General features: G+C 36.4%; 3 protein-coding genes across 12 annotated transcripts in view; 2 read left to right on the top strand and 1 right to left on the bottom strand.

Annotated features, from left to right (window-relative positions):
* Positions 1 to 23,803, bottom strand: part of MED12L (mediator complex subunit 12L) — a 343,992-nt gene that overhangs the window by 92,682 nt on the left and 227,507 nt on the right. The gene's annotated exons all lie outside the window — the stretch shown is intronic.
* On the top strand, positions 2,862 to 4,840 carry P2RY12 (purinergic receptor P2Y12). The gene has a single exon (XM_054552835.1). It carries the CDS (start codon positions 3,652 to 3,654, stop codon positions 4,678 to 4,680), a length of 1,029 nt encoding a protein of 342 aa, XP_054408810.1. The 5' UTR covers positions 2,862 to 3,651; the 3' UTR covers positions 4,681 to 4,840.
* Positions 12,925 to 16,217, top strand: P2RY13 (purinergic receptor P2Y13). Of its 2 annotated transcripts, none has more exons than XM_002814186.5 (2): positions 12,925 to 13,057; positions 13,527 to 16,217. In XM_002814186.5, exons 1-2 carry the CDS (start codon positions 13,010 to 13,012, stop codon positions 14,541 to 14,543), a joined length of 1,065 nt encoding a protein of 354 aa, XP_002814232.2. In that variant the 5' UTR covers positions 12,925 to 13,009; the 3' UTR covers positions 14,544 to 16,217. The 2 variants fall into 2 exon arrangements, with proteins under 2 accessions (XP_002814232.2, XP_054408809.1); XM_054552834.1 differs by having other exon boundaries at positions 12,984 to 13,057; positions 13,487 to 14,543.

The raw sequence follows: 23,803 nt of genomic DNA, 5'->3' as shown, positions 1-23,803 counted from the left end.
TACAATTTGCTGTAAAGGCGAGTATGGTCCTTATTTTATTGAAAGATGTACAACCATCCCACACGAGATTCACTTCTCACTACTGGGCCTCTTAGTGGGAGAGGGGTTGAGGAGAGGGTGTGATAGGGAAGATTCTCAGGTACAGAAATTCACAAATACAGATTCTAGGACTAACTAGACAGCACAGGTCAGAATGGGGTCTCCATCTAACTTCACCGCTCTGCTCCTCAGTTGCCCTCATCCAGAGAATGAGGATGATACGCATACTTCAGAGAATAGTTGAGATAATAAAGTGAGTTAATTCATGACAGTGTAAGAAATTAAATATTGACAATTATTATTTGAAGTATATACAGCATAAAAGCTCTTTTTAAAATTGAGACTCCAACAAATAAGGAAGGCTAAGATTTGTTTACCACAATAGTCATATTTAAAAATAACAATACAACCCTTTCTAAGAGTTTAATATCAAACTAATCCCTTTAAGATGACCACATTTGGGGATTATTACGTGTCTGAAATGACTGATATTAATAGCTTCAAGTTCTAAATGGCAACAAAATTCTTATTCCATTTAAATCAGTGGTCCTCACATTTGAGTGTACCAAGCATCAATGGAAGGATCACTAAAATACAGATGCAGGGTGGGGCACCCCGGAGTATTTGATTCACTCAGCTAGATTGGTGCCCAAAAATGTGCATTTCTAGCAAGTTCCCAAGTGATGCAGAGCTGCTGCTCTGCACTATGAAAACCAATGAAGATATTTAACATGTAAAGACATAGACAAATATTCAGAACGCAGAAGAAATAACCAAAACATGTGTTCACAGCAAAGGCACCAACACAAATGATTTCCACTGGTAACAGAAGGACACTGCAGTTTCAGACACCAGGGGGGTGTGTTTCTGCAAAGCAATATTTACATAAAGTTAAAGCAGCAAAACACTTTGCCCTTCAATCTCACCCCTAACATATTTTTTGCCCTTCTGGTTTCAAAGTTAAATAACTGTAAATAATTGTGATACAAGGATGCCTTAATTTAATGTTATATTTTCCCAAAAACTCAAAGTTAGGTAAAGAAACAAAAAAAAATTGTTTATATTTAAATTCTATTCAAGAAAAGCATGAACGACACTGTATATAGTAAGCCTGGCAATGGATACAATCACTTTTCTAATGTAATTTTGGAATCTGCTAATTTATAATAGAAGGAAGCTGTTTCACCTACAAAGGAGTTAATCAAACACAGGTTTAAAATAATGACATTATTAGCCAAGGAAAAAACATAGGGCCAGAGACTTAACATCCCTAGCCAGCACGCATTTTGAGTTAACGTAATTACTTGTTAGAAGAAAATACATCACCCAGTGTTGTACACAATATATTTCAGATAAATTAACCACCCAAGAAAGCAAGCTTAAAATCTTCTCCAGGAAGCCGACTTCGAAGGCTTGATCTCAACTTGGATTTATCATTTGCATAGAAAATAACCATAACTCGAAGTTATAAATCATCAACTCTATAGCAGGTTTCAGTAAAAAGCCACAAGATTTTAAATTGCTTTTTAAAAGATGACTTCTCAGCCATCCTCATTCCACATTTCCTGGGAAATAAAAGCAGAAGTCCTAAAAGAGGACAGACAGAAATTCAGGGTCTGCATAGCTTTGAGTCCAGTGTTTGAAGACAATCTCTGATTGTGAAGCCCTCTCTTTCTCTCCTTCTATCTCTCTCTAGAGCACTCAAGACTTTACTGATGAAAATTCAGGAAATTCTCTATCACAAAGAGGTTTGGCAACTAAACTAAGACATTAAAAAGAAAATACCAGATGCCACTCTGCAGGCTGCAATAACTACTACTTACTGGATACATTCAAACCCTCCAGAATCAACACAGTTATCAGGTAATGTTATTTCTACAAGTACTTGACAAATATATGTATTTACACTCTGATATGTGTGTACATTTTTTCCAAGTTTCTCTTAAAATTGTAAACCTTAATAACTATCAATGCAAGCATGTATTTGGAATAAAAATTAAAATTAAAATAGAAGTCTAATTAGTGATGTCAGAGACAATTGTTAATTAGCCTCTTCATTAAGAAAAATTATACAAAGCATAGAAATAAAATATAAATGGTCTTAGTTACTTTGCCTCAAGTATAAAATGAGATTTAAATACAGATAAAGGGAGCTGAAATTCTCAATGTCAAGAATACTTGTTAAATAACTTACAGACTATGCAAAATGTGTATTCACAAAGTTGAATTTCCAAAACTGTCAGGGATGAACTAAGACCACACAGCAGTAGCAGGGAAGGTTAAAATCAGTGATCTTGTATTACAAAACATTAGGTTTTGTTTAGCATTATTTTAATGCGCTAAATAGGTGAGATGTTGAAAATTGAAGCCATACTGTGACAACATGATTCTTAATCGTTTTCCTTACATAATTAAGGATAGAAAGGAATTCCATGGACATTTTGGGGAATTTAAGTGCTACATTCATTTATCTAAATATCTTTTACATGAAAGTTATTTTTTAAAATTTGTTATTTGTACTTTCAATATATCTCTGATTATTAAGAATATTTTATATAGAATCAATTTCATTTATCTCCGGTGAAATAAAAAGATTACAAACATCATCTCAAATTTCTAAGATGTAGATGCCATATAGCATATTCGAGTCACTTGTTAGTTTTCTTTATAGCTGCCTATTGTGGTAATAACCTATATTTTATTTTAGCTACCATTACACACTCCATAAATCTGGAAAGTATGCCCTGTTTTGAGGAATGCCAACTCATGACCATATATACACAGGCCATCTCTGTCTCTTATTTTTTTTTTTTTTTACTGTTTTAAAATTTACATTGAATGATATTCAAGAAAATGTATGCAGCAACTTCAAAACACTGAGGAAAGTTGGAAATAAGATACACATGGGTTAAAATATTTGAAGCAGAATAAAGAATCTCTGTGAGGCCAATTTTTGAATGAGTGACTGAACAATACAGAGGCAGGAATATCTTCCAAATATAAAGAAAAAAGGTTCAGCTTTTTTTGACTGATTCAGTATTTTATTTAGTAAGTTTCCCAAGAGTAATTTACACCAATTTCTTCCCCCTTTCTATTACTTTAGGATTCTAACAGGCAAATTATCCATCATTTCTCTCTCAACTGTTTTGACGGTACTACAGTAAAAGACGCTCACAAATAAGGACGTTGGGGGAAAAGTGACTGTGAATAGAAACCAAAAAGCTAAAAGGCATGGAGGGGAAGCTAGAGAAGAGTAAAGCACAGCCCCATTATTTCTCTTCTAGCTTTTGCATATAAATATGAGTGAGCTCTAAGTCAAAATGTGCTTTAAGAGGCAAACGTTCAACAAATAAAAAAATACTAAGCATCTATAACTTCACATATTGTACTTCAGATCATTTCTCTTCAGCAGAGATGCAATATTTGCTGCAATGAAATATTTTGGGATTCAGTTTTCTGTGTTCATACTAACTACTACAATGAAGATGAGAAACCTCAACTTTTAGAGGAGGCTGTGTCCAAAAAAGTTACACACAGAGATAACAGCAATAATAACTACCTTAGGCTGAAAATAACCATCCTCTCCTTTGATCTCTAGGTAACCAACAAGAAATGCAAGCCATCGACAACCTCACCTCTGCGCCTGGGAACACCAGTCTGTGCACCAGAGACTACAAAATCACCCAGGTTCTCTTCCCGCTGCTCTACACTGTCCTGTTTTTTGTTGGACTTATCACAAATGGCCTGGCGATGAGGATTTTCTTTCAAATCCGGAGTAAATCAAACTTTATTATTTTTCTTAAGAACACAGTCATTTCTGATCTTCTCATGATTCTGACTTTTCCATTCAAAATTCTTAGTGATGCCAAACTGGGAACAGGACCACTGAGAACTTTTGTGTGTCAAGTTACCTCTGTCATATTTTATTTCACAATGTATATCAGTATTTCATTCCTGGGACTGATAACTATCGATCGCTACCAGAAGACAACCAGGCCATTTAAAACATCCAACCTCAAAAATCTCTTGGGGGCTAAGATTCTCTCTGTTGTCATCTGGGCATTCATGTTCTTACTCTCTTTGCCTAACATGATTCTGACCAACAGGCAGCCGAGAGACAAGAATGTGAAGAAATGCTCTTTCCTTAAATCAGAGTTCGGTCTAGTCTGGCATGAAATAGTAAATTACATCTGTCAAGTCATTTTCTGGATTAATTTCTTAATTGTTATTGTATGTTATACACTCATTACAAAAGAACTGTACCGGTCATATGTAAGAACGAGGGGTGTAGGTAAAGTCCCCAGGAAAAAGGTGAACGTCAAAGTTTTCATTATCATTGCTGTATTCTTTATTTGTTTTGTTCCTTTCCATTTTGCCCGAATTCCTTACACCCTGAGCCAAACCCGGGATGTCTTTGACTGCACCGCTGAAAATACTCTGTTCTATGTGAAAGAGAGCACTCTGTGGTTAACTTCCTTAAATGCATGCCTGGATCCGTTCATCTATTTTTTCCTTTGCAAGTCCTTCAGAAATTCCTTGATAAGTATGCTGAAGTGCCCCAATTCTGCAACATCTCTGTCCCAGGACAATAGGAAAAAAGAACAGGATGGTGGTGACCCAAATGAAGAGACTCCAATGTAAACAAATTAACTGAGGAAATATTTCAATCTCTTTGTGTTCAGAACTCGTTAAAGCAAAGCGCTAAGTAAAAATATTAACTGACGGAGAAGCAACTAAGTTAATAATAATGACTCTTAAAACAAGTAATAGAAGATTACAAAAGCAATTTTCATTTACCTTTCCAGTATGAAAAGCTATCTTAAAATACAGAAAACTAATCTAACCTGTAGCTGTATAGTAGCAAAACGACATCCAATTGTCATGCTGCATGCAAAACTACACAGAATTCATGTTTTGCAGAGTTTTGCCAAAATGAATAACCATATAATATTTACTGTAATTTTTAAAATACATTATTGCTCACAATTTTATTTTTTCATAATCAACTAAGGAAGAATGATCAATTGGATATAATCTTCTTACCAAAAATGATAGTTAAAATGTATATATATCCTAGTCCCCTAACCAAATCCTGACCTATTTGGATACTTATAAAAATTTAAGTAAGTGGGATACACAAAGAATAATAACTATTAACTTCTAATTATTAGCAAAAACCTAAGGGATTTAAACTAATTGAAACTGTATTTGATTGGACTTAATTTTTTTATGTTTATTTAGAAGATAAAGATTTAAAGAAGACCTTTACAATAAAGAGAAGAAATATCAAAGTCATTAAAATAAGGAGTTACTTTTATGACATTCTAATACTAAAAAATACAGAAATATTTCCTTAATTCTGGAGAAACTAGTTTTACTAATTTTTTACAACTTCAGTAATACCATCATTGACACTTACCTTTATTAATTAGCTTCTAGAAAATAGCTGCTAATTAGGTTAATGAACATTTTACCTTAGTGAAAAAAATTAATTAAATATGATTACAAAGTTGCACAGCATAACTACTGAGAGGAAAGTGATTGATCTGTTTGTAATTACTTGTTTGTGTTGGTGTGTATAAAATACAAAATTTACATTAAACTCTAAATCATTCTTTGTTGTAAATTCTTTGTTCAAAGATATTAGATACCATGACTCACCATACCATATACAACTACATCAAATCCATTTAAGAAAGAATTAATGCCAACACTTTTATTACGTTATTGTGCAAAGTCTCTTCTGAAGATGACATCTCATTTCAATAAGTTTAAATGTAAATGATAAAACAGGTCAGACTTATAACATGCATTCTAATTCTACACAAGGCATATTCGCTATTTTAACATAAACAAAACATATAACACATGTGGAAGTTTACATCACTTATCTCAATTTTTTATGATCCTCAGAGGTGACTCTCAAACAGAAGGAGGAACAGACATCAATACCTAAATATAATGCCAGAAGAAATAAAAGGGTGTATTGTTGTATAAAGTTCACTTTAATAATAATCACTTTTATTGAAACCCTCTACAACCTCTGCTGAGTTCTATTTCAGTACGAAGCTGAACTCATTTAACTACTAAGTGGTATTTATTTCCAACCAGCCACATTTCCTTCTCCGGCACCACTAAAAGTGAGCACTTAGTGTCAGTGGAGATACAGAGACAGTTCATATAGTATATAATCTATATACTGCTGGGATAAACAGCAGTAACAATTTCTGCTATGTAGACTAATACAGTTCACTCTAAAATCATATGCATAAATTTATATGTCCTAAAGGAATACCAGGATATTTGAGATAGAAGATAATCTAGAAATCAACTAATCTAACCTTCTTCTTTTGCATATAACAAAAATGAAAGGCAGACTCATTCCTCCACCCATCCAAGTCGGGGTAGAGCATGGATTGAAATTGACTACTTCACAGTGTCATGGAGGTCAGATGTTGGGAGACTACAGAGTGGACACAAACTACCCCAAAAATCTTTGTCACTGAGATGACAATTTCCACAAGAGATGAAATAAACAGAAATGCTAATAGTAATATGGTATTTTAGTAAAAATAACTGAAAGTATTTGAAATTACCTATGTTTTATGGGTATGTATATATGCCATGGAAATTTTACATAAAACTCTAAAATCACACTTTGCTGGGATTTTTTTATTCAGAGACCTTAGACATCATATACTCCTACATCAAACTAAACCCATTCAAAACAGTGTGAGAGTATCTATGGAGTGATCATTATACATAAAACATGCCATTATCTCTAGCTTTTAGCATATTAATATATATATTAACCCCACATTTCACAGTAAGTTTTATTTTTTTAAATGAAGCCAAATTCTGTAGACTCAGGTCCAGACGTGAAAAGTTCAAAAGATGAGACAACAAAATGTAGTCTTGCCCATAACCTCAGTGGCTTACAAGTCCTAAACGTATTGGTTACTGACAGTTTTTCTCAGTGGTTTCTTACAGAAAAGGTCTGAAGCAGGTGTTGGCAAACTATAGCCCGCAGGCCAAATCCCAGTCCACTGCCTATTTTTGTACAGCTTGGGATTTAGGAATGTTTTGTTTTCATTTTTGTTTTTAATTGTTATGGATACATAATAACTGTACATATTTATGGGAGTAGAATGACAGTTACCAGAGAGTCATGGGGAAGGAGGAGATAAAGAGGGACTGGTAAATAAGTACAAAAATACAGTTAGTGAGAAGGAATATCTAGTGTTCCATAGTACAATAGGGTGACTACAGTTAAAAATAATGTATTGTATATTTCAAAGTAACTCAAAGAGTGGGTTCCTAACAGAAAGAAATGAATGCCTGAGGTGATGGATATCCCAGTTACCCTGATTTGACCATTACACATTGTATACTTACATAAAATATCACGTGTACCCCTTTTCAAATGTTTGTGAGGAAAAAATCAAATGAACAAAATTTCATGCCGAGTGAAATTTATATGAAATTCGAATTTCAATGTCCATAAATAAGGTCTTATTGGAACACAACTATTCAGGTTTTATCCATGGCTGCTTTCATGCTACGACAGAGCAGAGTTGCTATGATGTAGACTGCATGGCTCACAAAACCTAAGTATTTTCTAACTGGCTCTATAAAAAAAAGAAGACTGGGGGACCTGGCTCAGTGGCTCACACCTGTAATCCCAGTACTTTGGGAGGCTGAGGCAGGCAGATCACCTGAGGCCAGGAGTTTGAGACCAGCCTGGCCAACATGGTGAAGCCCTGTATCTACTAAAAAAATAAAAACTAGCTGGGCGTGGTGGCGGGCACCTGTGGTCCCAGCTACTCAGGAGGCTGAGGCAGGAGAATCGCTTGAACACACAACGTTGCAGTGAGCTGAGACTGAGCCACTGCACTCCAGCCTGGGCAACAGAGTGAGACTCCATCTCTAAATAAATAAACAAATAAAAATTAAAAAAGACTACTTCTCCCTGGACCAGGACTTTAAAAACAGGTGGAAAAAAACCTTTTACCGAAAACAAACAAACAAAAAAACCTCTCTTTTTGTACCTAGGTGTTTCAATCATTTTGCACTGAAGATATCTGATCACTGTTCACTGCCAACACTCAAGGTGTGATTACAATACTGCCAGTGGGAACTAAAGATGTGGAAATGCACTTAATAATCAATAGGCAGTGAGAAATCGCCTTTTTTTTTTAAATGGGGCAAGAGCATGAAAAGGCAATTTCCAGGAGAAATAGAAATGGCAAAAAAAAAAAAAAAGAAAAAGAAAAAACACATAACATCACCAATAAGGAAATAAATTTATAATTATATAACATGGCTTTTTCACTTATAGGTTTCAAATTAATTTAAAAGATTTTTTTTTCTTTTTTTTTTTTAGATAGAGTCTTGTTCTGTCACCCAGGCTGGAGTACAGTGACATGATGTCGGCTCACTGCAACCTCCACCTCCTGGGTTCAAGCAATTCTCTGCCTCAGCCTCCTGAGTAGCTGGGATTACAGGCACCTGCCACCATGCCTGGCTAATTTTCATATTTTTAGTAGAGATGGGGTTTCACCATCTTGGCCAGGCTGGTCTTGAACTCCTGACCTCATGTTCCACCCACCTTGGCCTCCCAAAGTGCTAGGATTACAGGCGTGAGCCACCAGGCCTGGCCGAGAATCCCACTCTTAATTGAACAATAAATTGGTACAATCTTTCTGGAAAACTATTTGAAAATATTATTTAACATTTTGACAAATAACTTTTTCCTAGAAGGACTGAGCCAATAATCCTTCTTCTAGGAAACTTCCTACAAACAAATGCTAGAAAAAATGCTCAAAAATATATGGACACATACATGCTCTACAGCGTTGTTTTTAATAGAGAAAAACTATTATTGCAAACTAACTACATGCCCATCAGTCGCAGCTTAACTATGGTAAATTTATGTAGCATAACTGATTTTAAATTTGATTGGCATGTCATTAGAGAAATGCAGATCAAAACCACAATGAGACATCATCTCAAACCAGTTAAAATGGCTATTATTTAAAATTCAAAAAATAACAGATTATTTAAAAGTCAAAAAATAACAGGTGAGGTTGTGGAGAGAAGGGAACACTTACGCACTACTGGTGGGAAAGTAAATTAGTTCAGCCACTGTGGAAAGCAGTTTGGCTTTTCTCAAAGGACTTAAAACAGAATTACCGTTCAACCCAGCAATCCCATGACTGGGTATATACATAAAGGAATAGGCATTATTCTATCACAGAGACACATGCATGTGTATGTTCATCACAGCACTATTCACAAAAGCAAAGACACAGAAGCAACCTAAATTCTCATCATTGGTAGACTGGATAAAGAAAATGTGGTACATATACACCATGAAATACTATGCAGCCACACAAAAGAAAGAGATCGTGTCCTTTGCAACAACATGGATGAAGCTGGAGGCCATTATTCTAAGCAAACTAACACAGGAACAGGAAACCAAATACCAGATGTTGTCACTTATAAGTGGGAGCTAAACATTGAATTCATATGGACACAAAGAAGGAAACAACAAACACCAGTGCCTACATTGAGGGTGGTGGGTAGGAGGAGGGTAAGGATTGAAAAACTGCCTATCCGGTACTATGCTTATCACCTGGGTGACAAAATAATCTGTATACCAAACCCCTACAAAATACAATTTACCTATGTAACAAACCTGCACATGTAACCCTGAACCTAAAATAAAGTTAAAAAAAAAACCACGTCAGTCTACATGTACTAACATGGAATGAAACAAAAATCCAATAAATAAATAAATGTAAATATATTTGTACACATATATTGGTATGTATATGTATTAACTTTCACTTTCTACTATATGTTTGTATTTTGATTTTTAAACATATCATTTCCTTTTATAATAAAAATGTGAAATATTAAATGTTCCAAATAGCAGTGAATTTATTGCCTATCTCTAGTTACATGTAGATATTTTCTACTATTGTTCTTACTCAGAAAAATAGATTGCTACATTAATAAAAAGTATAACTTATTTCAGCTTATTATTACCACTTTTAGTTTACCACTTTTAGTTAGTCTTGTATGGAATTTTTAAAACAATTTCACATAATCTGAGAAAGTACCATGGTATAATTTGATGGGAAGTAAAAGTCTTTTCTAAGAGTATAGAAGTATAGGAGTTCCTTCTTCAATTTTCATCCCAAATGAAAGCAAATACTTCCTCATCTTTTCACATATTATTTATATGGTACTGGGCCTTGGACTGTCAATTTTGATCCAACTGAGAAATCCCAAATGAGACTACAAATGGAAATAGTAGTTTATTCCTATCTGGCTAGAGACTGATTTCTGTGACTTTTCATTTTATCTTCTTTGTATCCCTTCTGATCACACTGCTTTCACTCAATTTACATTGGCATAAAGTTTCACAAGTCCATTAAACATTGTGGCTGATTGTTTCCTTCTCACACATCAGGAACTTCCAGCTCAAGAACTCCAGAATTTGGCAAACAATTCCACTGTCACCCTATCTATGGCTTACTCGGAGGCAGGAGAGTGAGGCAGGTTCCAAGCATGGGCTCTGGAACCAGACCGACTGTGTGACTTTATGGCAGATTTGGGTTGCATGATTTGGGGAAAATGGCTTAACTTCTGCATTTCCTTTTTTCTCAACTCTAAAAATGGGACCAATATCTGGGTATTGTTAAGGATTAAGTAAGATAATGTAATCACTTAAAACAGTATAGCTAGCGTGACTTTACTGATTTTTAACTACATTTCCTCAGAGCCCTATAGGATCTTAAATGTTTAATTTATTCCCATTTGATAGGCTCCTAGCTTCTGGGATCTTTCACTGTATCTTCTTTGATTCTTCTCTCCTTTTGTGAGACATTACCATATGTATGCACAACATTCCAATTTTCTTTCAATTTCATTTAACAAGAAACTTACATGATACCTACCACACGACAGACATTATTCTAAGCACTGGTGAATGTTCATTCATTTTATTCTTTTAACAACACTGTAAAGCAAATACTATTATTTATTTTTATTGTAAAGATAAGGCAACCATTTCACAGTGGGCATAAGCAGCTTGCCTAAGGTCACAAGAAAAGAAAGAATTGGAAAAAGGAATTGGGCCCAGGCACTCTGGTGCCTAAACGTTCTGCTGAGCAGCTTCTCAGCTGTCTCTTCAAGGGCAAAAGGCCTCCTCAGCAGGCAATAGTGCTGCTGTGAACTAAGGAAAAATCAGCTAATACATAAGAAGCACAAACACATAGAAATGAATGATCTATTGGATATTTACTATGGTCAAACACTTTGACATCTACCACAATTAAGAGAATCTATTTCCATAACTCTACAAACAGGCACCGTAGGTCAGTTCCTCTTTGGAAAGTTTCCCACACTTCAGTGTTTTGAAATTTGACCAAGAAGTGATTTCCAGTTTTCAGATTATGAAATTATCCTGCACAGAATTTATCTTGCTTAAAGAAAAACTATTCCAGATCTTCCTTTAGATTATGGATTTGGGGCTACAGGAAAATTTATAATTAATTTTGTAGGTTAAATTTCTCTACTTAAGAAAGGATTTTTTTCCTCTGCTGAAGCAAACAAAAAGATATACATTTATGTTTAAGACAAACGTGTATGTTCTATTACGTTAATGAAATCTTGAATCTATATTCCCAAGGATTAATTTATTTCAGTCAAAGAGAAATTTTTCAAACTGTGCCATTATTGAGTAGTCTAATCAAAACTATTAGTCATTGTATTGCCTCATATTTTAAAATGTCCAGGGGGATATTAAGTTTTTCTTCTCAGAATTCAAAGCCAAGTCACCCAAAACTTTGTGATCAACCAACACTAGTCTCGTCTAACTCCACGGTAACACTTGTGGCAAGAAACATGAAATGAAACTCACCGTGGAGAACTCCACATCCTCCATAAGATCTCCTAATTTCCGCTTTTCCTATGCCTACCTGGCAAGTAGATTTCTGCCATGGACAACAACTTTCTCTATGCAAAAGCACCATTACATTTTTCAAACTTGAAGAGAGTTAAAGGAAAAAATGGACAGATATTGGCCCAATGTTGATTGATGAAATTCCTGAAGTCCTCTGCACTCGAAATACACCAAATACAAAAAAGATTTCCAAAAATGGCCCTCTACTAAGTGAAAGAGTATAATATCTCTATCTGGATTTGCAATTCATTCCCATGGCAATGGGACTAAAAGCCACTAAAAGTGGCTAACATTTTTTAGTGCCTCCTATATGTCAAGCACTATTCCAGGCAATCAATTCATTCTTAATAACACAATGTGGTAGATACTATTTTCAAACCCATTACACAGATGAGGAAATTGAGACACAGAGCTGTTGAATCATTTATCTACAATCTAATCCCAGTTATTTGGTGGAACTGGGATTCTAACTCCAAAAATCTGGATCTAATAGTCTTCACCTCTTAGAAAACATCATGTTAACTCTCAGAGACCCCCAAACCAGAAGACTAAGACAAATATCTACAAAAATAAACATACCGTCTTCCTGAACACAAATTACTGGAAAATCCAGTTTACAAGGATACAGAAGATTATTCTGTCTGATTTTAGGTAGTCTTATTCTCCTACTTGATTGTAATTTGGGACTATTTTCTTCATCTTTCTACTTCCCACTATATACAAGAGGCACTCAAAAAGTTCACTGAACATGCAGATCAAGAAGATAAACTTCAAGAAAGTTATGAAGAAATTTAAAGATAATTGCAAATAAGCTTCTTTATTCAAGTCACAGATTAACAGTATGAAAGTGTGAACTAAAATAGAGTATTAGCAAATGCCCCAAAGGTTTAAATATGAAGAGGTTCTAATGGGTCACATTACATAAGTAAAAATAAGGAAGGAAATCCACTATAAGAAAGCAGAACATTTGCTTCACATGCTCTTTTGTAGGCTGAACTAATGACCGCCGCCATAAGAAAACAGAGAGAACTGAGTATACTCCCAAAGGTGAATTTCAATTTTTATTATGAGTGTGCTTACTTATATAAAAGATAGAATATGCTTAAGGGAAAAAAGGTGCTTTAAAGTTAATATTCTACAAACCATAGTTTATGAGCATAAGAAATTACATAATTTACAGCAATCTGATGTATTAGTAATAATAATGTATTATTATCTCTTAAACAGTGTTTTGTTTTATGGCTAACAGTAGCACCTGTGAATGAGGTAGAACCTGTTATTTGGATTTCACAAGGATGTGAAAGTAATGGTACTGTTAAAAGTACCAAACATGTATTATATGCTTTAAAAATTCTAGCCAGAAAAAAGTATTTTCCTTCTCAACACATCTATTGAAAGTGTTGGATAAATGCAGGATGTTAATATGCTATAAACATAAAGTCTGTTTTTAAAAAATAGCATTTGAAAATCATGAAGGGCTTTTTGTTTTGTTTGTATATATGTTTATTGGTAACAGGTGACACTTGAAGCAATGAACACCACAGTGATGCAAGGCTTCAACAGATCTGAGCGGTGCCCCAGAGACACTCGGATAGTACAGCTGGTATTCCCAGCCCTCTACACAGTGGTTTTCTTGACCGGCATCCTGCTGAATACTTTGGCTCTGTGGGCGTTTGTTCACATCCCCAGCTCCTCCACCTTCATCATCTACCTCAAAAACACTTTGGTGGCCGACCTGATAATGACACTCATGCTTCCTTTCAAAATCCTCTCTGACTCACACCTGGCACCCTGGCAGCTCAGAGCTTTTGTGTGTCGTTTTTCTTCGGTGATACTTTATGAGACCATGTATGTGGGCATCGTGCTGTTAGGGCTCATAGCCTTTGACAGATTCCTCAAGATCATCAGACCTTTGAGAAATATTTTTCTAAAAAAACCTGTTTTTGCAAAAACGGTCTCAATCTTCATCTGGTCCGTTTTGTTCTTTATCTCCCTGCCAAATATGATCTTGAGCAACAAGGAAGCAACACCATCGTCTGTGAAAAAGTGTGCTTCCTTAAAGGGGCCTCTGGGGCTGAAATGGCATCAAATGGTAAATAACATATCCCAGTTTATTTTCTGGACTGTTTTTGTCCTAATGCTTGTGTTTTATGTGGTTATTGCAAAAAAAGTATATGATTCTTATAGAAAGTCCAAAAGTAAGGACAGAAAAAACAACAAAAAGTTGGAAGGCAAAGTATTTGTTGTCGTGGCTGTCTTCTTTGTGTGTTTTGCTCCATTTCATTTTGCCAGAGTTCCATATACTCACAGTCAAACCAACAATAAGACTGACTGTAGACTGCAAAATCAACTGTTTATTGCTAAAGAAACAACTCTCTTTTTGGCAGCAACTAACATTTGTATGGATCCCTTAATATACATATTCTTATGTAAAAAATTCACAGAAAAGCTACCATGTATGCGAGGGAGAAAGACCATAGCATCAAGCCAAGAAAATCATAGCAGTCAGACAGACAATATAACCTTAGGCTGACAATTGTACATAGGGTTAACTTCTATTTATTGATGAGACTTCCCTAGATAATGTGGAAATCAAATTTAACCAAGAAAAAAAGATTGGAACAAATGCTCTCTTACATTTTATTATCCTGGTATACAGAAAAGATTATATAAAATTTAAATCCACATAGATCTATTCATAAGCTGAATGAACCATTACTAAGAGAATGCAACAGGACACAAATGGCCACTAGAGGTCATTATTTCTTTTTTTTTTTTTTTTTTTTTTTTTTTTTTTTTAATTTCAAGAGCATTTCACTTTAACACTTTGGAAAAGACTAAGGAGAAATGTATATCCCTACAAACCTCCCCTCCAAACACCTTCTCACATTCTTTTCCACAATTCACACAACACTACTGCTTTTGTGCCCCTTAAATGTAGATATGTGCTGAAAGAAAAAAAAAAAGTCCATTGTTGAAAACTGCAGCCAGGGGTTGAAAGGGATGCAGACTTGAAGAGTCTGAGGAACTGAAGTGGGTCAGCAAGACCTCTGAAATCCTGGGTAAAGGATTTTCTCCTTACAATTACAAACAGCCACTTTCACATTACAATAATATACCACAGGAGGCACAAGCACCATTATTAAGCCACTTTGCTTACACCTTAAGTGTGTACAATTCAAGTGTGAGAATGCTGTGTTAACTATTCTTTGGAATTCTCCTTCTGTCCAGCAAATACTGTAATGATGGTTAAACATGCCACCTACTCAGCAATGCCTTCCTGGACCACAACTCCTATGCCTCTGCCCCACCCTCCTCCTTAAAAATAATTACTTCTACTGTTTGGGTGTGTGATAGGGTTCTCAATGCAGATCCCCCTTTTCTAGTTAGCTATATTCTTGACTGCATCCGCTAAAAATGTTAAAGCTTCTTGAGAGACAGACGTGCCAGATTTTCTTGGTATCTCCCAAAATACGCCCTAAAGTCCATGGTCTACAGATGTTTTAAATAGAATTGCTATTCTTGATACATACAAAGATGTAATTGCTGACCCATAATCAGTAACATCCATATTGGGAGATTTTTCAAAGGATGGTGACCTGCTTGTACTTATTTACCTTGGTATTTTTTCTTGCATCCTTTTGTGATTCAAAGAAGTAAAATGTGGCTTTCTGAAATGATGGATAAGAGTCTACATCTTCTAGAAAAAATACACGAAGGAGTACTTAAGCTCTGTAAATGTGCCATGAGCTCCAACACGACCATCATAAGGTGAAGCCCACGTTTTCTTCCACGACCTCAAAGGCCCTAGATCTTGCCTACCTTTCTGGCCCTACCTCCTAGCTACTTATCCATCTCTTGAACTTTATACTCTTGTATAAATTTCTAACTTTCAGAAAATGCCATACTCCGTTTTGGCACCACACATGTATATTTCCCCCTGGTACACTTGGAAGACTCTTATCCACCTGTGAAACCCTATGTTGCCATCACTTGGTCCATGAAATATTACCTGGCCAACATCCCGCCATCACCTCAAACCCAATCACCCCCTCCTCTGTATGCTGTCACACCTATATTATTAAACTTACCGCATTGCATTGTAATTACTTCCTGACCTTTGTATCTACTCTTTTAGTAACTGATGTATATTTCTGAAAGGAGAGATTGTTTCATTGTGCAATCAATAAATGTTTGATAAAATAAAGCCCATTTGGTTTATTTTATGTATTAGAGAAGCAAAAGGGAAGCCAATTCTCATTGATGTTTTTATTATCCAAAGACAATATAAATTTCTTGAAACGAAAGCTCAAGCTCTGTCTACTCTCCTATAACGTGTATGTAGGGCCTGAAAATTGTGGTGCTCCTGGGGTCACTAGTGAATGATCATGACAACAGGAGGATCATGGAATAGCCAAAGCCAAAGTTTTAAAGCTATCGACAAAATCCTTTAGCTATGCACTGTTGATGATGATTAAGTAAAATTTGTAACTGTGCATATAACAAACACCTTTAGAAAGTACTCTTGATGTCTGATCTTCATTCTCTCCAATAAAGGAATTACATAATCATTACTATTAGGGATGCCATTAAATCCATATTACCTCTACTGAGTGCATTACACAATCACAAGTAGACTATAATCTTGTAAATAACTGCATCCAAGCTACCCTTGTTAAACAGCCAGGTATGTTTGGTGGGGTAACCTATGTATTTTGTCTCTAATGACATTTTCAATCTCTACTTAATGTGGGTACACCTAAAGTATACAATTTTTAGGAAAGATCTTTCAAGATAAATTCCAAGACCAAATCTGTCATTCATAAATACAAATACTTCATTCCATTATAATATTCCACTCAAAGGCAGCGTGCCTGATCTGTAGAATAAAATAATCTATTACATCAAGAACTTAGTGAAGAGGCATAATAGAGATATCTTAAAATCACATTCACAAAATGAAGAACTTCCTAAACTAGCAATCACAAATACTAAGTTCTAAAATATTAAAAAAAAAAATACAAGATGCTACAATATAGTCATAAATGATGCACCAAAAAGAATAAAAGAAAATAATAGCTTTGGACTGATAGAATATGTGAGCTCAGAATACAAAGGCTTTTGTCAAAAGTTAAAATGTAATTACTTGTACAAATAAATAGGATAAGATCTTCCCAATAACCTTCAAGAAAAGAGGGGGGTTGAAGGGAGTGCAGTTCCCACACGCGCAAGAATTCTTGAGAAACCAAGGAAGATAACTGTAAAGTGGAAAGGATGAGGCAGAGAAGGAGTGAGAATTCTCAATTCATGGAAGCCAAAAGGTAGATAAAGTCATTATGTCATAACTTAAAAGAACCATTCAATCTTATTAATCTCATTATTTCTTACATTCCATATCCATTTAAAAGCTTTTGCCTTTCATAACTTTCCAAAGTATTCTTTCTAAAATACTTAAATCTTACCCTGACATAAACTGTATTCCTTCAGCAAGTTAACAGATTAAAGTTCACACAGATATTAACAGAATACCCAGAGCAAAAAACCCAAAGTCAGTATTATCTATTATTTAAGAAAAACACATACTTAGAAGACAGTAGCCCTACTAAGGAAAGTGCAGAATTTACAAATCATTTGAAGCACCCAGAAACACATCTCAATATTTGAAATTTTACATAGAAACCAAAGGTAGGAAATATGAATACAGAACACATGTGCCATATTAGTTTGCAAATTTTAGTGGCTACTGGAATCGGCTGGAGAGATTCTCCAAATACAGATTGCTAGACCCATCAAAACAACAAAAGCAGAACATCTGTCTCCTTTAATAATCCCAGGCAGGCTATGAAATGCTTATTATCTTCATTTTAGAGATCAAGAAGTTGAGAAACAGAAAGGCTAAGTAACTTGCATGAGGTCACAGAGCTTGCCATCTGCAGGAATGGGGCTTTAATTGAGACATGGCTTCTAAGCCCATATTCTTAACAACTGTATTTACAACCTCAGATCTAATTTTCTCAAGAGAATTCACAATTCCAGTCTCCCATGCTATATTTCCTGTTATTTACAAAACTTCTGTAGCCACCCCCATGCTCCCACATTTCTGTGTGGGTAGTAACCAGCCCAGATGCTGCCAGGTAATCAGCCCTGACCTAGAGGCTAACAAGAACCTCCCAGGACCTTACCCAAGCAGCTCACACTCATTTCCTGAATGCCTGCTGTGTGCCAGGCTCTTTACAAAGATTATCATCTTTCTAATTCTTACCACAATCTTATGAGACAAATACTACTAGGCTGTCTAGTTAAAAATAGAAACAAAACTGAAGCACAGAGTAAACATACATCTTGCCCATGGTGCACATCACTCACCAACAAATGGGGCAGAGCTGGGACTGAAACCCAGGCAGGTGGTCTCAAGACCAGCACCTCAACTGCTCTGGTCACCGCCTCTCTGTCCTGTCAGTCAGACTTAGCAGAATTCCTCAAAGGCCCCACTAGGGAGAATGAGGAGGCTTCTTAGAGGGGAAGAGAGAAGTCTCAACACGAATGGGCTTCAACAACCTCAGGGGTATGAATGGTGCAATCGTGGCACCTACAATTGCTTCAGGGGTCCGTCCAGCACTTGAGAGCTCAGGGGGAGTAAAATCCCCAATAGTGGATTCATTTGTTCACTTAGCCAGTCATTCCTTCATCATCAACTTGGGTACAGGGCCTTTTGCATCTCTAGAAGGTGAACACTGGTAAGGAACACAGATTATAATGACTCAAGATGTGATAAGAGGTGTGAGAGACACACCACAGAAGTTCAAAGGAATAGGCAATTAATTCCACATGAAGAAAATGAAGGGTTCACAGGAGATGGAAATTTGAACTGGAACTTGAAGAAAACAGAGCATTCAAAAGGGAACCCTGCGGCACAATGAGCAGTTTCAAGGCAGGCTCAGGTAGGGGTAGAACTGTGTGCTGTGGTTGGAGTGCGAGGGTTGCAGGGGGCCTGAGCCTGCAGCACATGACATAGGGAATACATTTGAGTCAGAGATGCAGGACTATACAGCCAAGCACTGTATTGGGACATCTAGTCTTCACTAATGAGTCGTTGAAGGTTTCTAAGGTGAAGAACCACATGTTCTGGGCTGTGCTTTAGGAAAATCAATTGACCAACTATAGGATGATTCTAGACTGAAGGAAGAGCCAGTGAGGCCAGGTCAATTAAAGAGGCCTTCCATGTATGCAGGCAAGAATGATGGGGAAAACATCTGACATGGACCTTCCAGACATTCTCAGGGAGAGAGGTTTTAAGTTCAGAGTCCAAGACCATTGAAAGTGGGGGACTCTATGTAAAACATGTGGTTAATATGTAAAATATATTAGCAATGGGATCCATAATGCCTCCACCCCCTTCTCCTCCAATTGAGGGTTGATTTCTCTCAGGATCCTTAGCTTGAACGATTTGCTAGGTCATCATCACAGAAGCGGATTTGGGGTATGTTCCATTTGAGGTATCAGTGAGAGAGCTAGGGTCAAAGAGCCCACAGCTGGGCCAAAATATGGACCCTGGCTCCAAAAATAAGACTAAGATTAGAGGTGAGGGAATAATCTTTTTTGAGACAGGCAGAGAAAAAGGAATGAGATGAGAACCCCAGAGGCCATACTACACAGGTCTCATGGTCAGAACAGACAGAAGAGGAACAGGGGATGATGCCTTGGAACTGGGAAGAGCGGGTAGTGTTAGTATAAAAGGAGAATCAGGAAGTCCAGTGTACTGAATACTAAGGAACAAGAGAGATTCAAGGAGGAAGTGATAGCCAACAGAATTATACACTCTAAACTTAGTCAAAAGTGATGAATCTACAACCATAAGGTCAACGATAACTCTGAGGTGGAGGTAGGGTGAGCTCCAGTTTGTGAATGGGAAGTGAGGAAGCAGAAGTAACCCTTATCTTCCGATAATGGATAAGTCAGTTTAAAAGAGTTCCATGGGGTGCCAGATGCAGTAGCTCACACCTATAATCCCAGCATTTTGGGAGGCCAAGGCAGATTAATTGCTTGTGCCCAGGTGTTTGAGACCAGCCTGGACAACATGGTAAAATCTCAACTCTACAAAAAATACAAAAAAAAAAAAAAAAAAAAATTAGCTGGGCCTGGTGGCGTGCACCTGTAGTCCCAGCAACTCGGGAGGCAAAAATGGGAGAATCACTTGAGTCCAGGAGGTTGAGGTTGCAGTGGGCCATGATCACACCACTGCACTCCAGCCTGGATGACAGAGCAAGACCCTGCCTCAAAAGACTTCCATGGAGAAACAAATCAGCTTTTATATTAGTTAGGCTTTTCCCAGGGATTTCTATGAACATGTAGAATAGTTCCTTCCTATGCTATGATGTGCATACTGAATATGCTCCATGTAAAATAGCAAACAGAGAAGTACAAATCAAATAATTGGGTGCAACCACACAGGCCAGAGAACTCGGCCTTGGTCAGAAATTGGGTGTACCAATATTTTCAATATCCATGTAACCTGGGTTTCTGCTTCCTTGCCTCCATTCTCATTCTAATATGAAGTCCTTATAGAAAAAAATAAGACGGGAAGAAAGGAAGTCAGGGGAAAGGAGAGATGGGGACACTAAGAGAAAATGGTAGGAATGGAAGTTGAGACAATTGGGGGGAGTGATGAAAGGGAAAGAAAAAAGCAAGATAATATGAAAGAGAAAGGAAATTAAATTTAAGACTTAAAGAAGTAAACCAGTTCTTTAAAAATTACATAACTTAGCATGTGAACTTTTGCCACTCTTGTAATACAACTCAAACTGACAAATATAACATCCTGAGGCATAATAATAGAATGTCCGCCTTTATTTTTGAACTTCAGTTTAAATGTTAAATGTGTGTATATGACTTTAGTTACTGGTGTTGATCTTAAGTAATTGTATCTAATATATTTCTGAAGGCTTTTATAGCTTTGGGTTTTTTTTTAAATATTAGCTTTATGTATTGACTTTATATCATATATACACATAATGTCCCTGTGGTCTTTACATCTTTGTTTTTTTTATTCTATTTAACTGTACAACTGAGTTTCCTAAGTCCAAAAATGCCCAAACTGTGAATGAATGAAGCTTTATCCTGAACACAGTAACCCTACTGAGACGATCTCCCTTCTCTCCCCATATATTCTAACCTCAGCTTTTATAGATTCCCACAATTTCAGATAGTCTGGAATAAAGAAGCCCAAACTTCCTCCTTTGCAGGAGAAAAAAACTGTCAAAAAAGACTATAAAAAGCATTTCAAGCAATCATCAGTTTGTCACTAATAGGAAACCAGAAACTTTCTAAAAGCAACCAAAATTATGGATGTACCTTAACTTCTGAGCTGAGGCATATCATTCCGACTCCACCATGCATCAGACACCCTATTCATTCGCTTGCTCTCCCTTCGCCTTCTGACAAAAGACAAAGTGCTCCTGTACCCTTAAATGCCAACCAAGTTCCAAACACTGTGGAACTACCCTGTGTATATTTACCCTGAATAGATTACCTCACTTAAGCTTTACGACCCTACATGGCAGGCATTCCCATGCTCATTTTCAGAAGAAGATGTGCTTTGCCCAAAGTAAAAAAAGCTGCTAAGTGGAGATGTTCCAAATTGGAGTTTACCTGACCCCAATCACTAGTCTTGTCACAGCTGGACACTGCCTCTCGCACAAGCAAGATTTACAAAGCAAAGGAGACAGATTAAGTTGCCCAGCATAGGAAGGAGTATCAGTAAAAGGACAACAGTCAGAGATGCAGCCTTATCTCCAGACTCAATCTCCAAACCATCCCCCTTCCCTTTAATCAAATGAAGTTCTCATACCAGAAAAAGGTGTTTCGCATAAAGCAGACCTGATAGATACAAATAATTTCAAATGACAGATTAAACACAGTAATTCAAGCATAGGGACCCAATGATACCAATCTTGTCAAAGGACTGACTATTAAAGGGTTTATAATAATTATACTCAGCACAAATTCTCAGCTACTGGATGTGAGCCACAATTAGAATGACTTGTGTACAGAGATGGAACAGTAAGATTTGGGCAAAGGTTTTACTATAATCCTTGTTGCGTGTTCCAGCCACATGGAAAAGACCAACATGGGCATTCAAGAGAGATCACCTTGAGTTATGTTGCAATTAGATCCCTGCTTGTCTTTGTTTTGTAATAATGAGTTAGTGTACTATAAAGGACTATGATGCCCTTTATATGTGCATTTTCCTTAAGAAGAAACAGATACATCTGAGATTAGTGATACAGAAAAATGAGATTATAACACAAATACTATGCCTACCAACACTGGGAGGAAACACTGTCCCCAGGTCCACACCAATGCAGAAAAGCCAAAGAAAGAAGGGAGGAAAAAGTCATATGCCATGGAGAAACCACTAGAACACCAAGGTAAGCCTTGGTAATACATTTGCTCAATGTCTCATATCAAAAAAGTTCATTTTTTGATAATGAACTTATCAAAAGAGTTCATTTCAGGACTGAGAAAGGCTTATGAGTAATCTTACCTAATTTTAATTCCTTCGAAGATGTGACACTTTTTCTCCTTGAGTGCCCCTGTCTCTTTAAGAATATATTTTGAAAAATCAGTAAGATTATGGGAATCCTCATTTGAATTTCTGTGACTAAACCAAATATGTTTGGTTTAGTTTGTTGCCAGTTTGTTGTATTTTGAGTAGAAGAGTTATGCTATGCAGATTTTGCCATTTTTCATGATGATTCATAAATAATAAATGAGGTACTGCTCATAATTTGACATTTTACTGTTGTCAGTAAATATGTTGGGGTGGGGAAGAGTATATGTGAAAAACAGTAACAATTTATAAATCTAGATGAAATCTAGTTGAACAATTCTTTCAATGTGTTTGTAGTCTTAATATCTTTAAAAATAATGTTAGAAGGAAAAAAATCACCCTAGTATAAAAACAAACAAAATTTTTTAAAGTTTTCTGGTGGCCGACACACACACACCACACACCACACACACACACACACACACACACACACACACACACCCCCCAGGATGTTCCGTATTTAAAATAAATTTGGGGTTTGTAATGGCTAAACAAAATTAATAAAAGAGTGCCCTGCACTTAACAGGATTTTCCAATGAAGTGGAAAAGAAATTATTGCTATAAAGATTCCCAGGGCTTTTATGAAATGTGAGACTTGCTATAAAAACCAGCAGGAAAAAAATTATGCTGGTTTACCTTTCGATTATGTGAACAATAATAAAGCTATGGGCTGGCTGTTAGCTACTCTTTGCATCAAAGTGTTACACTTTTTTCATGACTAAACATGTATTACTTCCCTTTTGGAATGCTAGGTAAGACCAGCTTTCACAAGTCCCAACTTGAGACTGGCATAATATACTTTAAGACTAATGCATAAAGGCTGCCTTGCATTAACTTTTTTGTTACTATACTAAATTTGTGCTGCCAGCCAACGAAACGCTGAAACACTCCAAGCCAGCTGTTAGGCTACTGTCCCAGGCATGTTGCTTACAGAGGTATTGGGAAAGGAAAAAGTGCATCCTAACCCAAGCCCACTTCAGGAGAAAAAGGGGGCCACCTACTGTAGTGAAGGGACATCACCTTATTTCCTACTTAACACCATCACACATAAAGTTAAAGATGCTTCATTATACAGGAAAATTTCATAGGCCCCTCACAAGCCCTTCTTCACACTTAGAAGGGCCTATGATTACCCTTTCACAGTAGGGCCCTCCCTTTTTTTTAAAAGGTCTTTATTCTTATAA

Source organism: Pongo abelii, chromosome 2 (assembly GCF_028885655.2).
Source record: "Pongo abelii isolate AG06213 chromosome 2, NHGRI_mPonAbe1-v2.0_pri, whole genome shotgun sequence".
Taxonomy (NCBI): Eukaryota; Metazoa; Chordata; class Mammalia; order Primates; family Hominidae; genus Pongo; species Pongo abelii.
The sequence above is the reverse complement of the archived record's forward strand: the minus strand, read 5'-3'. Positions and strand labels throughout refer to the sequence as shown.